General features: G+C 38.9%; 1 protein-coding gene across 1 annotated transcript in view; it reads left to right on the top strand.

Annotated features, from left to right (window-relative positions):
* Positions 1–3,459: 3,459 nt before the first annotated feature.
* LOC101680027 (rho GTPase-activating protein 20-like) overlaps positions 3,460–18,450 on the top strand; it is a 30,307-nt gene continuing 15,316 nt past the window's right edge. The window contains exons 1-5 of the mRNA XM_004747991.3: positions 3,460–3,596; positions 4,724–4,894; positions 11,219–11,368; positions 13,556–13,597; positions 14,225–14,309. Of these exons, the coding sequence (XP_004748048.1) occupies positions 3,532–3,596; positions 4,724–4,894; positions 11,219–11,368; positions 13,556–13,597; positions 14,225–14,309 (513 nt within the window). The 5' untranslated portion in view covers positions 3,460–3,531. The remainder of the gene's footprint in view (positions 3,597–4,723; positions 4,895–11,218; positions 11,369–13,555; positions 13,598–14,224; positions 14,310–18,450) is intronic.

The raw sequence follows: 18,450 nt of genomic DNA, 5'->3' as shown, positions 1-18,450 counted from the left end.
AAACAAAACATATGAATAAAGAAAAAGAGACAAACCAAAAAACAGACTCTTAGCTATAGAAAACAAACTGATGGTTATCAGAAGGGAGGTGGGTGGGGGGAATGGGTGAAATAGGTGATGGGGATTAAGAGTACACTTATCATGATGAGTGGTGAGTAATGTACAGAATCGTACCTGGATGGCTCAGTTGTCAAGCGTCTGTCTTCGGCTCAGGTCATGTTCCTAGGGTCCTGAGATCGAGCCTGGGGCTCCCTGCTCAGCGGGAGACCTGCTTCTTCCTCTCCCTCTGCCCTTGCTTGTGTTCCCTCTCTCGCTGTGTCTCTCTCTGCCAAATAAATAAATAATATATTTTTTTAAAAAAAGAATTGTTGTATACACTATATTGTAGACCTGAAACTAATATAATGCTGTATGTTAATTATACTGGAATTAAAATAAAATAAAGACAGGAAATTTAAAAGAAAAAAACTGAATTAAGAAAATAGTCTTGTCTTTGCAACATGCTTAAAAATGTTGGTATTATGGGCATAGGACCACCTTATACTCTCTTTTCTATTTGATATTTAGGGTGAAAAGTTAAGTGTTCAATGAAATTGATGAAAACAGACCCTATCACTATTACTCTATTTAGAGCTCATTCAACAAATTAACACACATAGCAATGGTATTTTGGAAGAAATGAAGCTTAAGCTATTACTGTAAAGGTAACTATTACATGACTAAGGAAAGCTCCCTTTATCTTTCTAAGAGAAACTTTCCTGTGCTTTACTACAAGGGAAGGATAGTATCAGAACACTACATCTTTCTCAATTAATTCCTGGAAACCAGTTCCTCACAATCCTGGTTACATATAAGAATCATTCAGAAAGCTTTTTAAAAATACAGGTTTTTCCGGGTCTGATGAATCAGAACCTCTGGGGGAGGAGGTTTTAGGAGGAGCGCCTGAAACTTTCCCCCAAATAAGTCTGATGCACGTCAGAATTGATACGCAGGAACTAGATTCTAGAAGGAGAGAAATTTTCCTGGCATCTAAATCTGTAACCTCTCTGAAGGAAGAGGCAGAGAATGGGACAAAATCTGGGAACTGGGGAAGGTGCAGAGATAAGCCTGCCTACATTTTTACCTTAAATAAATGTTGACAGATGCTTGATGGGAGGCCTGAAAGTGTTGGCAATGAGCCTCCATGGTTGTAATACAGTGAAGCATGTCCAGAGTAGCACTTACCCCTTTTAAAGTGGTGAGAAGGGGTGCCTGGGTGGCTTAGTCAGTTAAGCTTCTGACTCTGTTTTTGGCTCAGGTCATGATCTTAAGGTCGTGAGACTGAGCCCTAGGTCAGGCTCCATGCTTAGCACCATTTGTGCTTGTCTCTCTCTCTCTCTGGTGCCCCCCACCCCAAATAAATAAATAAAATCTAAAAAAAAAAAAAAAGTGGTAAGAAGTCTGAAGACCACTATCTACATGTCTCTTCTGTGCTAGTTTGGTTTTAAGATGAGAGGCCTCAATAAAGTCTAAAAGGACTATCAAACTTGTGCTCTCATCTCTACCTACTTTTTCAGGTATATTTCATGTTCCTGTACCTTCTGCCCGTGTCTCCAATCTAGCAAACTCTTCCATGTCTCTGAAATGTCACATATTTACATTCTGTCCCATCACCTGAAAAATTTATCTTCCCTCCCAACCCACTTCTCTTCTTGTCACCTCCATCTTCCTTCCTCTTTTCTCTCCTCTCTCTAATTAATCCCAAATTACTCTTTAAAGCTTATTTCAAATGAGCTCTTCAATGGAGCCTTCCTCTCCACAGTTGAAATCAGATGTCAGGTCCCTCTTTTAATTTCTCATCTCACTCTTTATTTTTTCTCTGCAGTACTTCCCAGAGTGTGGTGTTACAGTTATTTATGGCACTCTGTTTAATGTCTGCCCCCTGCCCCCATATTTAAATCCTGGTTTTCTAAGAGTTGGGCCTGGCTCCCTGTTGCTCAGACCTATTAAGAGCCTTTCTCCTAGAATGGGTTCAAACACTATGTGTTGAATGGATGAAGTAAATGAGAGAGACTATTTTAAATCATGCCTTTTCCCCTCCTTCCATGCCAGAAAACTCTTTCATTCACCCATTCATTAGAATTTTTGAATTCCTCCAATGTGCCAGTGTTTGTGAGAATTAAATGATAAATCAGACATAGACTCTTTCCTTGAGGTCCATAGAGTTGAGTTGAGAGTAAAAGGGAATTTACATACCTGGTATATGTGTCTTCAAGGAAAACCATAGACTTTGTTAGTAGGCTCCAATTTTAGTCCTCCACAGTTGTCAAAGGAAAGATGCTGTCCATGTGAGAAGAGTGGGGGGCCCTCATGGGAAGCTGGGTGACCTCCTGAGTAGGCTGGATTTGAATCTTTCATTTTACATCACAGCACTTGGATTGAAAGTATCTAACGTGTCTGTTCAGCAGCTGCCTCAACTGTAAAACCGTCAGTTTCCCAGTGGTCAAGGAACACCGTCTTCACGGAAAATGTTTTTAACAGACTACTGTAGGTTCTCTAACACTAAGATGATGTCCAGATGGGAAATAGATGTTCAGCATCACTAGCCATTAGGGAAATGCATGTTAAATCCACAGGGAGATATCACTACACAGCTACCAGAATAGCTAAAATAAAAAATGACAACACCCAGTGCTAGGGTGGATGTGGGGAAACTGAATCACTCCTACAGTACCAGTGCGAATGTGAATTGGCAGAACCATTCTGGAAAACAGTTGGACAGTTTCTTAAAAACAAAACAAAACAGAGCAGCTAACCCTAGGACCTAGCAGTTGGAGTCCTGGGCGTTTAGCCCAGAGAGGTGAAGACCAATGGTGGCACAAAAACCTGTACACAGCTGTTTCCAGCAGCTTTATTAGTGACAGCCCAAGCCTGCGGATAATCCAGAACCCTTTCAGCAGGTGGTGAAGCAAACTGTGATACGCTATTACCCTGGCATACTACTAAGAGACACAAAGAAATGAACCACAAGCACCTGCAGCAAGCCAGGTGCCTCCTGTTATGCTGAACGGACAAAAGCAAATCACAAAAATTTTACATACTCTATGATCCCATCTGTATACCATTCTTGAAATGGCAAAATTGTACACACGGAGAAGAGATTTGTGACTGCCAGGGATTAAAGAGGTCATGGAAGTGGGAGGAAGTTTGTGTGGTGTTAAAAGGAAGGATCCTTGTGGTGATAGAAGTGTCTGGAAGTCTCTATCTGTAATAAATTGGTGTAATTTCTCTGTCTTCTTTCTTATAGCCTCACATAAATGTATAGTTATTTCAAACTAAAGAGGTTTACTTTTAAAAAATCAAAACATGCTGGCCAAACTGGGAAACAAGTATGTCAGTTTGGCAGTTATGACATGAGCCTTAGATCCGTGATGTCATAATGGCAGTGATCTCAGGCTACTGTGGAATCCTGAGGCTTCAGGCATTTTACAGTACTCTGCCAAGAGCTGTAGACTCACTCGATTTTCAGTCCCGAGAACTGAAGACAAAACGATGTTCACGTCAATCAGAAAGCCATCCGAACTCATAGGTGGTCTTTCAAGGCTTCACCGCACAAGGTAGTCTTTTGATATTACTCTTTTTGAGCCTCAAACAGACTGATGGTAACAGGAAGTGTTGTTCTCTTTAGTTTCTTCTAATACTTATAAACTAATGACTAACTTCAGCACCAGCTTCATGAAAAGCTACTCAGGTTCCTAAGATTTAGTGCTGCTGAGCAGAAGAGAGCAGGCGTTACAGTCTTGGGGGGAGACACTTTCTTGGCTCCACGAGACAGAATTTTCCCAGGTCTATGAAAATATCTGTCCTATTTATGAAAGGATGTTTGTGTTCTGTTCAATTGAGTTGTTTTACCTGTTATGACCAGAAAGTCCTATCAGAGCTTAGAGCTCAGCCAAGTAATAGCTAAACAAACTCTTGTGTTCAGAAACTTTTTGGTGTTTCCAGTATTCTTGTCGAACTTTGAGAATTATTTCCCCAAATGTGAATATTGATTTGGATAATACCGGGTTCAATTTCCAGAATCTTCAGTTGTCTTCATTTTTATCTTAACATGAAAGCAAGTTGTAATTAATCCTTCACAAACACCATATCATTTTGTTTTATATTAGGCCACAAATTGTCCTTTTCGTCGTTGTTGTGGTTTATTTGCCTTCTTGTAATACACTTTACCTCTTGGTTCTCCCCTTCCTAACAGCTTATGGTTAGCTTTGCTGCTTTCTCTACCCCACCTCTAAGTGTTGGCCTGCCCAAGGTCTTTGTCCATGAAACTGTTCCCCATCTGCATCAATTCCCCAAGTGACCTCATCTCTCTCTCTCTCTCTTTTAAGATTTGTTTATTTATTTTAGAAAGAGTGAATGTATGTGAGAGAGAGAGAGCAGGAGCAGAGGAGTGGGGTAGGGGGGAGGCAGAAGATGAGCAGTGACCCTGTTGCAGGACTCAATCCCCGGACCTGGGATCCTGACCTGAGCCGAAGGCACACACTTAACCAACTAAGCCACCCAGGCGCCCCCACCTCACCTCCTTCAACAGCTTTCTATAACTCAGTAATCCCTGAATGTGAGCTCTGGTGCCCTGTTTTGGGGGTGGAGACTAAATTTTAGTGCTGTGTGAACCTTGACATTTAGCATACAACTCTATTGTATATTTAACTAGTGCTGCTCTGTGGTCTTTGATGGGTTGCAGGAAGGTCTCTTCTGTTGAGGTGGACACCCACAGCGAAAGCGTTACATCATCTGAGGCTGCCGCCGGTTCCCTGCTTATTATCCACAGCCCCGTGGAGCTCAAGAGAGGCTGGAGGAGGCAGAAGCGGTACCTCTTCTTGTTCAGCGATGTGTTGCTGATCTCTAACACCAAGTATGTATGCTATGCTACGTGTTCTTGCAAGGATCACGAAGTTACATTTCCATGAACCCTTATCATAGGAAGACATTTTTTTCTTTTTTTTTTTTGCCAGTGTTTGGATCCTTCATTCATTAAACAAGTGCCTATGGAGGTCTTATTTTATGCCATGCCCACCCTGCAGAGAATACAATTGAGAATGTGACAGGTGTCTCTTGCCAGGGACTTATCGACAAGTGATAAAAATAAAAAGAGGGAATTGTAGATAGTGATTAGTGCTTCTGATAGAACGTAGACTGGGGGGAGAAGATGGGAATGTAGCAGGGGTAGTATAGGAGGACCTCTCTGAGGTGGTAGAACTGAGATGAGAAGCAGCCACATTGGTAGACAAGGTGCCTGAACCTTCAAGGCTGAGGAACCGGCAGGTGCAGTCTGACCCCTTGGAGGGAGGGGGGCTCAGGGAAGGGTGATCTGACTAGGGCTGAAAGCGTGGGGCATGCAATCAGATGTGATATGTACTCAGGGGTCCAGTCTCATAGAGTCTTCACAGGAAATATTTTGCAGAAGAATTTTTAACTAGGGGACTGACCAAATTTGATTTATAGCTCAAGCAAATTTTTCTGACAGTTGGTAGATGATGGATGGATGCGTAAACAAGAGTGCAAGCAGGGAAACTGGTTAGGGGGGCGGTAGTCTGATGGCTGCTCTCAAGGGCTCCATTGTGGGAGTGCAGTAAAAGCAAGGAGGCAGCAGACAGATTTGGAACATATGCTAGAGATAGAACCGACTGTGCGCGCTTTCCTTTTAGTCCTGAACACAAATGGAGCTAATACTCAGCCTGGAACCTGATGATTGCTCAGTAAATATCTGAAGGCAGGTAGATGGGAGTTCATCTGTTTCCTTGCTCCATCTCTGTTTCCATTCTGTCTCTGATGTCACAAAACATCATGTCCATTATGTCTCTGATGTCACAAAACATCATGAAAGCCGAAGAATATTCCAACAAACCAAATACCAAGAAGCTTGTTGGTCACTAGAAAAAAACTAACCCCCCGCTTTTTTTTTTTTTTTTTTTTTTTTTGCCGCTTTTACCCAGCTCCCAGTTATGCCCTACCAGAGGCAAGACATGCAAGCACTAATGTGGCAAAATGCTATACTCAATCTGAGTGATGTAAATGATAATTTACCAGGGGCTTACTACACGTCAGGTTTTGTACCAAGAACTTCATGTACCCAATCTTGTCCAACCTTATAACTACCCTGTCAGATGGGATTATTTTTGTTTTAGAGAAGACCTTGATACTCAAAGGTCTAAAGGTTTTTCCCAGGGCACCATATTAGTAATTAGTAGAGTCTACATTTGAAATTAGGTCCATTTATTTCAAAGCACAGGCTTTTATTCAACATGTGGTGCTTTTTCTAGTCTTTCTATTTTTCTGAAATTCTTTGAACATTCCACGAACACCTAGATTTTCTTTCATCATTGAACTCTTTGAAATCAAGATTTATGTTGAGAAAACAAATAACTCCAATCTGTTTGGTACCTGGTAAGAGGTCAGAATGCTTAATGAACTGAAAAATGAAGTGTAGCTGTCCAAAAAAAAAAAAAAAAAAACCCAAAAAACAAACAAACAAAAAAATCAGAGGCAAAGATAGGAATAGTAAAATATATTTGAGATGAGTGAAATTGCCTACAGATGTAGCCTTGGAGGTGGCGATGCCATGAGGAGGACAGAGAGAAGACTGTCCAGGTCCTGGCATGCAGCCCATATGAAGCACTCTCTTCCTCCTTAGAGGGCCAAGTCATTATTTTTAAAAATGCAGGCTAGTTATCATTCTCTTTGTTTAACCAAGGTGAGTATGGGAGGCTAAAATGTGCAGGATGCACATTGGGGCCACATGAGGAGCATTACAGATACCTCGTGTAACTTCCTCTCCACCCACTGGCTGCAGAAATGAAAATGGGGGTGGAGGAAGTCTCAGGAACAGGCCTGTCATCCAGGCAAGAACACGCTCTTCCTGCCACTCCGTGATGTACTCTTCCATGTTCAGTCCAAGAGATATGCTAACAAATAGCAAACTCCTTTCCTGCTCCTTGGGACCTTGCAGACCCCTCACATTCGATTTGTAAGGGGAACATGTTCTCTTTTACTTTGTTTTTTATCTTTGTAATGATTACAGTATGTATGGAAAGGAGAAGACTTCTCTTTTCTTACTGGAGACATTTATTGTCCTGAATACTGCTTATCTCTCATTGGGTTTTACAGAGCCTATGGTGTTCTGCTAAAAACTTTATATAAAGACAAATTTATATATAAAAAAATTTTATATAAACATTTTTTATATAAAAAAATTTATATAAAGTATTCTTTCTCCACAAGAGATCTGCATCCTTTTAAAAGCTGAAATTTTATTTTGGTTGGTTCACTATTACAAAAGAAGTGGAACATTTTTCTTCTTCCACATACTGCTTTTGATATAGATTTTTGTGTCTACTCATGGGTTTTTATGATGTGACAAAATCTACATCAGTGTATTTAATAATGTTCTTTTTAAAGAGCTTCAGCTCCTGAAAGGTATCTTATATACTTTTTACATCCATTAGGAATATTAGAAAATGTAAGTGATCTGAGACACTTGAATTTGATTTATAAAACCAAGACCCTTGGTACAGAGAGAACACAGATTTTTGAAAGTCCAAGTTCAGGACACCATTGGGGTCAGGTTCTGGTGAAAGCTGTGTTTCTGCTTACACACGGCTGCCCTCACGCCTGTGCCTGGGCCATTTCCTCAGTGCCTGCATGTAAATGCGCAGAGAGATATCTCTCCCTCTTCTGACAAGGGCACCAATCCTACTGGATTAGGGGACCTTACCTCGATGACTCCTCTTACACTTAGTTACCTCTTAAAAACTCTCTCTCCAAACATGATCATATTGGCAAAGACGGCTTTAGGATAATGCGGGCGAGCAGTGGGGAAGGGGACACAATTCTGTCCATCGCAGTAACGAGCGGTGTACAAGTTTTTTCACAATTTTTAGAAAAGGACTATGAGATCATTCCAATAGTAAATATGTGGGCATATTTATGATCACTGTTAATATGAAAAAATATATATTTTTCCTAGAGGGAAACAACTAAAAAGTAACACCTGCAATAATAAACTGATTTCATTGCTATCATGCCTTGCTCTTAGTTGGAGGATTTTGTTATGACCTGAATTGATCTGTTCAAATTAGTAATCTGATTTGGTGCCTAGTTTTTCCAGTTAGCCATAAGAAGGGGGTGGGTGACCCGGGTTCCATTTTACCTCAGCTCACTTCAGGCTTCAGCGGGAAACTCTCTCATCTTTAGGTTGATTCTATAGAAATTAATACAAATTGGCTAAGTATTTGAGTAATTGCTACCTGTTTATTCAGTCAAAATTAGTGAATTTAGTTTGTGTGTAGTAATAAAGAGAATTAAGTGTTTGTTTCTTCACAAAGAAATTTTATTTCTCTACTTGTACAAGATGTCAATAGTAGTGAAAATTAGGACTTTTTCATTTTTTTCACATGACTTTAGAAATTTCTCAAGATTTGAAGTTAGATGGAATCTTCCTTATAACTTCTGATATTCATTAAAATACTAAATAAGTTATTTTTCAAATAAAATTATTACTTTTTTAAAGAATAGCATTGCTTGATAAATATTAAAATATTATTACTAGTAGAGGCCCATGAAGAATTTACATAAAGGAAGGGACTGAACTTAGTTCTTTAGACATCACATTCCTCATATTTAGTTATTGAAGAATGTAAAATGAAACAAAAAATGAAATTTTTTAGGTCAAAAGTTGAAAATGACTATTAACTCAATATCAATGAAATTACAAAGAGTTACTTACAGAATATACCGTGCTCTCTACTCCCAACATCTGTAAGACAACACTCCTATCTTAGAACAGAAAGAATCTCCTTGGACTCCTGTAAATTTCCATAGCATGCTGGGGCTTCCCTTCCAGCATAAAGGTTGAGGTAGCAGAAAGCAAGAGTGATATCCATCATGTAAATAAAAATATAATAAAGGACTATTTTTAAAAGTAAAAACTGCAGTTCTCCTCCTCTTCCTTCTGCTTGAGTCAGTTTACACTAGATTTGTACTTTCTAATTTTTACTGAGTTAATCTAGTTGGGTCAGTGATTGAGAGTGAAGAAACACAGTAAGACCCTAGAAGAATCCATTGAAGTGTAAAACTTCAATTGTATAAAGCAATTCAATTGTTGTAATACATTTTAAATATTTCCAAGAAAGCAACTAGCTTTGTTAATACAATGTCTTGAGATTTATCCTCTTATTCCCCAGATAAATCCCAGGAGCAAGCTTGATGGCTCTGGGGACTGAAGTGAGGCTGAGAGTAGGAAAGATGAGAAGGGTACTTCGTGGAACCATATAGGCCAGCACCACAGAGGCCAAGTGGTTACAAACATGGGCTAATGAGTTAAGCTGTCAGGGTTCAAACCCTGTATCTTGCTTTTGGCAATCTATTTAACCTTTCTGTAAGTTTCCTTATTTGTAAAATGGAGCTAATAGAGTCCACCTAGTGTTGTTGCTTGGGGATTAAATTTTTAATATTCGTATTTATAAAATACTTAGAACAGTGCTTGGTATATGGTAAGTGGTCCAAATGTTATAGGAAAGTAGAAACCATGTTCTGGGCTTTGGGATAACTCCTTGGTTTGGAGTAGATAATCTTAGGGCTTTCTTGAACTCAGGACAGAATTGCTGAAATGGCTTTTTCCAGGTGAATGTATTTGGAAGTTTCCACATAGTACCTTAGGTGTCTATATCTACATTAGAAAAAAAAAAAAAAACCTGTAAAAACCAACAGATACATGTCTATCTTTCCCATTGGCCATATATTTTTAGCTTGACAGTGCCTTTGGAGTTATTATCTAGAATAAGGATTTTATCTGATAGTCAGATACCTGATAATTTAGATCTATTGTGTCATAAGCTTTGACTCTAAATTATCCTTCAAGTGGGCTTCTGGCAAAATTATTTTTATTTCATACATCCCATTGGAGAGTTTTAGCTTTAATTGTTCCATGAATCAGTGAAGTCATGGGGATTTTTGCACATGAGGTGTCTTTGATCTCATTTTAGTTTAGTGTTTCCATGTGTGTTTCTGAACAGTAAGGAATTCCAGAGTGGTGTGTCCCAAGTTCCCTAGGCATTCCTCACAGGGTTTATAACTATTTAATTCTCAAGCCCACCTGAGAGTTAAAGTTGTGAATTAACCAACTTAATCAATATGGTGGTTTTCATGTTAGAGGTCAAAGAAGATTAGGCAGAAATTATAAAAAAGCAATTTCACCACTGACAAAGTTGATTACCTTCTGACTCCTCAGAGAAATGGGAAGTATCCATCACTCACATATAAGACCTCCTGACCACTGATCTGGGATTGACTGATTAATGGACTGATGATTTTTAAATTGGCCTCAATCTAAGCTAACAGATTTTAGCCGAAATCTGTAGGAAAATGATATGGACAAAATTTTAAGAAAGGGAAATAGAAAATAACCTATGCTTTAAAGGCTAGAAAAAAAATTTTTTTTTTAAGTTAAGATTGAAAGTAACTTTTAAATCCTTCTAATCCAAGTTTATTTTTTGTTTTCAGTTTGTCTCTCTCTCTCTTTAAAGATTTATTTATTTAGAGAGAGTGAGCATTAGCAGGGGGAGGGGCAGAAGGAGAGAGGAAACAGACTCCCTACTGAGAGGGGAGACTTACAGGGGAGCTCAGTCTCAAGACCCTGAGATCACCACGTGAACTGAAACCAAGAGCTGGACACTTAACCGAATGAGCCACCCAGGCACTCACCTGGTTTGTCTCTCTTAAGAAAAAAATTGTATTAGTCTTTTTAGAAATCATGTATCAGGTACCTTTGTTAGCCCCTCAAATACTTTTTGAAGTAAGCAAATCATAAATGAATAATTCACTATAATAATAACCATAAAAATATATATAATAAGGAACAAACCTACAGTAATAAGTGAATTAATGGTTTTCTTAAAAAGCTCTAAAAGATACAGTCTTTACTCAGCACTCAACATTCAGAAAAATGTCTACATGCTGCCATTCGAGGAAGTATTTTCAGGACCTTCCTAGGCCAGACCTTGCTCAACATGCACTTTGTAAACTCCATGTCACCATTTGCTGTGCTGTGGACAGAGGGTGATAGCGACGAGGGAGGCATGCTTTGCTCTGGAGCAGTGAGAACTGGTCTCTTATGAGCACAGCTGCTCCCATAACATTTATGAAATAAACTAACAGAGGTCTTGCTTGGGTATCTTTCTAGGTACGAAAAAAACTTCAAGATAGAAAATAAAATACCACTGAATACCATGTGGACTGCCAACTGTATGGACAAAGAGGGACATGCCAACATCCACACTGAAAGGTCCTTTGTCATGGGTTGGTCCACAGAAAACTTTGTGGCCACCTTTGGGTAAGACCTACCAATTTGTCTTGTATTTACATGGGTTAAAAAGAAAAACATTTTAATCTGATTGTATATCAAAGCCAGTGACACACTTTTTGACCTCCCGTAATGACACTTGTTTGCTTGTACTTTCCCCAAAAATGTATGTACAAATGTGAGCAAGTAGATAACATAGAGTGGAAACTATTGGAGTAATTTCCTTTGGTTTTGGTCAGTGGTTTCCAAAATGGGTTCTAGGAGCCACTTGAGGAGTTGGGTGTTCCAGATATGTGGAAGGAGAATCAAGAGAGTGACAGTGACGTTTTAGATCCCCTCTCCAATATCCTGCCTCCTAATTCCCAGGAGGTATCTGTGTTTCTAAATCACTGGCATATTTTTCTTGAGCAAGTACTATTAAAGAGTCCAATTAAATTTGAAAAATTGCTTTTATACTCCCAAGTTCATTCCTTTAAAAGTAGTACATAAGTAGGCAAATAAATTAATCATGTCAATGAATAGGAGGTGGCCTGAATTGCTGTGTACCGATTATCTTTTTTTTTTTTTTGTACCAGTTATCTTAGCTGGTGTCTCTAGAGAGATGACCATCTAAATCAAAAGTATAATTCCACTGGGTAGAGGTTAGTTGTGCTAGACACATTCTTAAATGGACATGAAGAGACATGAGGATCAGGGAATGTGGTGCTCTACCCTGGACATGCTGAGCAGACACTCCTGGGTTTACAGGGGTCATGCAACACTTATATCTGCTGTTTGAAACAACCACACCCAAATGGAAAGAAACCGTTTCAATTGGAAATGTAAAGAGCCTTTGACAGGGGAGTTTCCAAGAAACTTCTTTTCCCTAATGAGGAGGAAAATGTGGAAGCCAGGTTTATATATGTTATAAAGCTAAAAAGCTGTGTTAACATAGAGAAAACATTTCTAACAACACCTGGCGCCTAGATTTGCTATTTGTTTATTACTGTTCTGATGGGTATGGCTAACTAGAAGCTGTGTCCGTACACAAAGGCAGGCTGGGACCCTAAAATGGTGATGGCGGGGGCGGGGGGTGAGGGGAGCAGTGCTACTGGGAGAAGTATGAAATGTGTCAGCCACTGTGGACGGTTTGGTGGTTCCTCAGTAAGTTAAAAAGTTACCAAATGATCCAGCAACGCCACCTCCAGATATATACCCAAGAGAAACAAAAGTCCAAACAACACAGATGTTTATAGCAGCACTGTTGACAATACCCACCCACCCACCCCGCCCCAAAAAAGGTGGAAACAACCCAAGTGTTTCTCAACAAACACACAAAATGTGTTGTACAGGAGCTAGGAACAGGAAGGAAGGGAGAGTGATGGCTTCATGGACACGGGTTCACTTTTGGGTGATAAAAATGTTCAGACATGGAACGACACAGTCACAATGGTTGAACAAAACTGTGAATGTACTAAAGGGCATTAGTGGTCAATTTTATTTTCTGTAATTTACCACAATACAAAATGCTAGTAAGTGATAAAGCCATGTATGGAGGAGACTTCAAACAGTCACAATTTTGGCTATTAAATGCTGTGAAAACTTCAGCAGAGAAAATACTAATCTGCAGTAGTTTAGTCCTGGCTGCATTGTTCTTGCTCAGAGGATCACATATGTTTTCTAGGAACTAATTTAACATATTACAATCAGTTATGTGTATAAAGAAATAAAAATATTACAGGTGTTTGTTCCTAAAAGATATTCTTGTTTCTGGGCCAGGGTAGTTTCATCCAAATGCCAAATTTCTTATGTATGATTTAATTTGAATAATAACATGAATAACACTAGCAGCTGCAGGAACACTCTGGGGTATAATTAACCCTTTTCCTCTTCTGGAAACTGAAGATCAGAGCGGTTAAGCAATGTGCCTGCCCATGGTCACATAGCTTGCATCACCTAGTCACAATTAAGTGTTCATATTTGAACCCAAATTTTCTTCCACTTTAGGATCCACTTCCAATGGCTTTAATACCTCTCATAAAAGACTGGATTCCCTCAAAAGCCCAACCATGAGGAGAGGATGATTTAACACATGCATCCTCATCCTTCTCAACAGGCTGCTGATATAAAAATATATACATATATATATTTTTTATTTTTTCTGGAAAGGTGACCTTATTTTGTTAGTATAAATATTGTATATATCTTAATTTTTTCCCCATTTTTTTTAAATTGCAGCTCTTCGGAAATAAAGGAAAAATGGCATTCTTTCCTTCAAAGGTATTTTGTCACTATACATAGTATAAATCTTTAACCCATGACAAAAGAATAAATCTCTTCAAAGCAGTGCCCCCACACTATGCTCCCTCTCCTGAGTAGGAATTGTTAGACTACCCTCAAATAATTTCTTCTTTAGATGCACCCTGGCTGCTACTGCAAATAATCCACCCTTATTTACATGCATATATTGCTTATTTTTTATGAAATTCTGGTTATCACTCTCATCTTGCCCTTCTCTCTGACCCAGTGATTGGAGCTAACATCATTCTCAAAACATATATTGGATTTTGTTAAGTACAGCTTACTCTCCTGAGTGATGCTCAAAGCAACTGCTCATTCCTACCCTTGAGGGTGCTGGCCCTCCGGTCTTGGCAGGAAAGCTCTGAGGACTGGATGGGCTACTCAGATCTCACAGGACAAGAGCAACCTGTTGTTTTCTGAGTCTTATTTTCCTGAAATAGTATTGCATGCTTTCTTCCAACCCATAATTTGATTTTGCTGAGTTTATTTATATGAATTTAAAAATAACAGAGTATGTTGAAAATTTTAGCCACGTAGATCGATTTGAAAGTAAGCTAATAGCTAATTCATCCTCCTCTATTTTGGGTTATCATTGAATTTGATTAGGTACATCAATCTAGCCAAAGAGAAGGACGAACCAGAATGCATTCCTCTAAAAATCTTCACTGAGAACATCAAGAACTGTGCCTCTGTAAGTGTTTTTAAGACCAAAAATTAAATTCCATGTTCCTGATTCAGATAAAATGAAAGAGATAGAGAGAGCGGTGGACATAGATGGGGGGAGGGGGAGATGGGTACGTAAGAAAAAGAGAGCAAAAGATAAGAAGAGAGAATTTAGAAAAGTATCATTTTTCCCATCCACAGGTATACTTAAAAAGTGAATCCTAGGTCATATGACACGAGAGGAACCCATGCTGCAGTACTTAAGCATGGAAGGAGTATTGCATGTTAAATGTCCATAATATTTCTCTGGATCCTTCTAATAGCAATTATACTGGCTTGTAATAAAGTGATTTACACATGCAGGTATTTCCTATTAGAATTAAAACTTTTCCCCAGTGGTCACTACTTAAAAACAGAATGGTCTGGATTGTTTCCACACCACAGTTCTTCCCCACTCCCCTCCCTCATGATGTTTTCTTTGGTATAACTGTAAACTCACAGAAAAGTTGTAAATATAAAAATTTATGCCTCATGCACCCTTTACCTAGATTCACCTATAGATTCACCTAGATTACCTAGATTCACCAATTAGTACCAATTTTTACTCCATTTTACTTTATCATTAGTTTTCTTTCTCTGTCTCTAGTAAGTGTATGTGTATATTTATTTTTGAGGGTCATACAAATGCCGTGGCCCTTTATACTTAAACCTAAGTATTTCCTAAGAATAAAGATGTTCTCTTATATCACCAACATACAGTTATCATTCAGTAAACCTAACACCAGTATAATACTTGACTCTGCCATCTGTTGTCAGTAGACCTCAGTAATGCCTCCTTTCTAGTACGGGATCTACTCAAGGATCACGTATTTCACTTACTAGTTAGGTCAACTGCAGAGGAGGTTTTTTTGTTTGTTTGTCTGTTTGTTTTAAGATTTATTTATTTGACAGAGAGACACAGCAAGAGAGGAAACACAAGCAGGGGGAGTGGGAGAAGGAGAAGTAGGGATCCCATGGAGAAGGGAGTCCAATCTGGGGCTTGATCCCAGGACCCTGGGATCATGGCCTGAGCTGAAGGCAGATACTTAACGACTGAGCCACCCAAGAGCCCCATGCAGAGGAATTTTGAACAATCTTTTGTTCCAAGGAAAATCAGAGTTTAATTGAGCTCAGAGGGATGACACTTTTAAGGGAACACCCTATTGCTATCTCATTTCTTTATGCTATTAGGGGAAAAAAATCAAGCCAGTTGCCCTAGTTATTTGTGTGAAATTTGATTTCTGAAATTGTAGTGCAGTAGGTAAGACATTTACAAGATACTTTGGGTATCTTTAAATGGCATTTTTTTCCTGTTAGATAAGACTTCAGTTTGTCATCTCCATTATGCAATGTAGCCTAGTCAGTAAATTTATCCTTTAAGATATTTTTCAGATATTTTCAAAAAAATTCTACTTTTAAATATATTTAATTTCTATGCTAAGATGCCTCTATTTTGTTTATTATGAGCATATTTTCACTGGATCATAAAGCATTATTATAATAGCTGTTTTTGGCTAACAGTCTGAACATCTAGATCATCTCAGGGTTGGTTTCAGCTCTTGAGAATTGATCACATTTTCCTGCTTCATATATTAAGTAAAACTTTGACTCAAAGGAAAAAAAGAATAACATTTCTTTTAAATTATTTCAGAAAACAGTTTATTTTTCTGAAGTTATTTGTTTAGAAAGAGCTCTATCTACTGGAATTTATCTGTTTTGGAGAACCTACAACATCCTTGAAATTATTATTTTAATCACAGTGTGTTCCTTATGCCATGAAAACTATTATCTTGCAGACCAGATAAATTTAAGGAGTGATTATTAGTATTTCAAAAGAGATTTTTTCTTTTCCTTTTTTTTTTTTAAAGATTTTATTTATTTATTTGACAGAGGTCACAAGTAGGCAGAGAGACAGGCAGAGAGAGAGGGAGAAGCAGGCTCTTCACTGAGCAGGGAGCCTGATATGCGGCTCAATCCCCGGACCCTGAGATCATGACCTGAGCTGAAGGCAGAGGCTTTAAACAAATGAGCCACTCAGGCACCCACCCCTTCTTTTCCATTTTTACTTCAAAAAGATTTCATGGGAGGGACGCCTGGGTGGCTCAGTAAGTTAAGCTTCTGCATTTGGCTCAGTCATGATCCCAAGGTCCTGGATGGAGTCCCACATCAGGTTCCCTGCTCACCACGGAGCCTGCTTCTCCCTCTACCTGCTCTGCCTGCCGCTACCCTTGCTTGTGCGCTCTCTCTCTCTCTCTGATAAATAAATAAATAAATATTTCATGGGAGAGTTTTTAAGTGGTATTGAAAGGCTTTCAGACACCATTAAAAAATAAATAGCAGAGCCATTACTTCTAACTAAATTTCAAGCTAAGACCCTGTCTTGAATCCTCTAGACAATTTAACATAGGATATCCTTGAATTTGGGTGCTCTGAGTCCTAATGCTGAGTTCTGAACACTTTCTTTTTTTAATAATCCCTGAAGCTCAAGTAGTTTGAAATTAATGAGCAATTTTGTTTATAAAAGTCCGATTTTCACAAAACCACAATGAGATACCACCTCACACCAGTAAATGTCTTACCTACTGCACTACAATTTCAGAAATCAAATTTCACACAAATAACTAGGGCAACTGGCTTGATTTTTTTCCCCTAATAGCACAAAACCACAATGAGATACCACCTCACACCAGCTAAAGTTAACAAGTCAGGAAATGACAGATACTGGTGAGGATGTGGAGAAAGGGGAACCCTCCTACACTTTTGGTGGGAATGCAAGCTGGTGCAACCTCTCTGGAAAACAGCATGGGGGTTCCTCAAAAAGTTGAAAATAGAGCTACCCTATGACCCAGCAATTGCACTAAAGATACAAACGTAGTGATCTGAAGGGGCACATGCACCCAAATGTTTATAGCAGCAATGTCCACAATAGCCAAACTGTGGAAAGAACCTAGATGTCCATCAACAGATAAATGGATAAAGAAGAGGTGGTATATATATACAATGGAATACTATGCAGCCATCAAAAGAAATGAAATCTTGCCATTTGCGACAACATGGATAGAACTAGAGGGTATTATGCGAAATAAATCAATCAGAGAACTAGAGGGTATTAGCGAAATAAATCAATCAGAGAAAGACAACTATCATATGATCTCCTTGATATGAGGAAGTGGAGATGCAATGTGGGGTGTTTGGGGGGTAGGAAAATGAAACAAGATGGGATCGGGAGGGAGACAAACCATAAGAGACTTTTTTTTTTTTTAAAGATTTTATTTATTTATTTTACAGAGAGAGATCACAAGTAGGCAGAGAGGCAGGCAGAGAGAGAGGAGAAAGCAGGCTCCCCACAGAGCAAAGAGCCCGATGTGGGACTCGATCCCAGGACCCCGAGATCATGACCTGAGCCGAAGGCAGCGGTTCAACCCACTGAGCCACCCAGGCGCCCCCCATAAGAGACTCTTAATCTCACAAAACAAACTGAGGGTGGCCAGGAGAAGCGGGGTAGGGAGAGGGTGGCAGGGTTATAGACATTGAGGAGGATGTGTGCTATGGTGAGTGCTGTGAAATGTGTAAACTTGGCGATTCACAGACCTGTACCCCTGGGGCTAATAATACATTATATGTTATAAAAATAAAAAATTTTTTTAAAAAGTCCAATTTTCAAACAACTTTCGAGGCATCTGTCATATCAAACAATTGCATTCAATTCAAAAGAAGAAAAATACAATGAAAGGACAAGTTTCTTTTAACTTTGTTTTTAATATTTTTTAAGGCCTGTGGGTGTCCACTTGTACTGTTTGTCTTCTTTATGCACTGTTTCTCAAAGGACAGAGGCCTCCTTGCCTAATATTGTTATAAAACCTGTATGCATAGTTGGTTACAAATTGTCTTATTTTAAAATGTCTTTTGGAATTCAGATAGTTTTACAGGTATCACCTCAGATTCCTATCAATCCCTTTCAGGTGATTTTCTGTAAACTATTTTCCTAGTTGTATGAGGCAGTTTCTCAGTGTAAGGTAGAGCTATTATAAGTAACTACTCACTGTAAGAGTTGGGAATAGAATATAAACTTCTAAAATTTTCAGTCTCATTTCCTAGACTTGTTGGTTTTATTTGTCTCAACAGATTTC

This window comes from Mustela putorius, unplaced genomic scaffold (assembly GCF_011764305.1).
Source record: "Mustela putorius furo isolate JIRA1106 unplaced genomic scaffold, ASM1176430v1.1 tig00000721_pilon_pilon_pilon, whole genome shotgun sequence".
Taxonomy (NCBI): domain Eukaryota; kingdom Metazoa; phylum Chordata; class Mammalia; order Carnivora; family Mustelidae; genus Mustela; species Mustela putorius.
The sequence above is the reverse complement of the archived record's forward strand: the minus strand, read 5'-3'. Positions and strand labels throughout refer to the sequence as shown.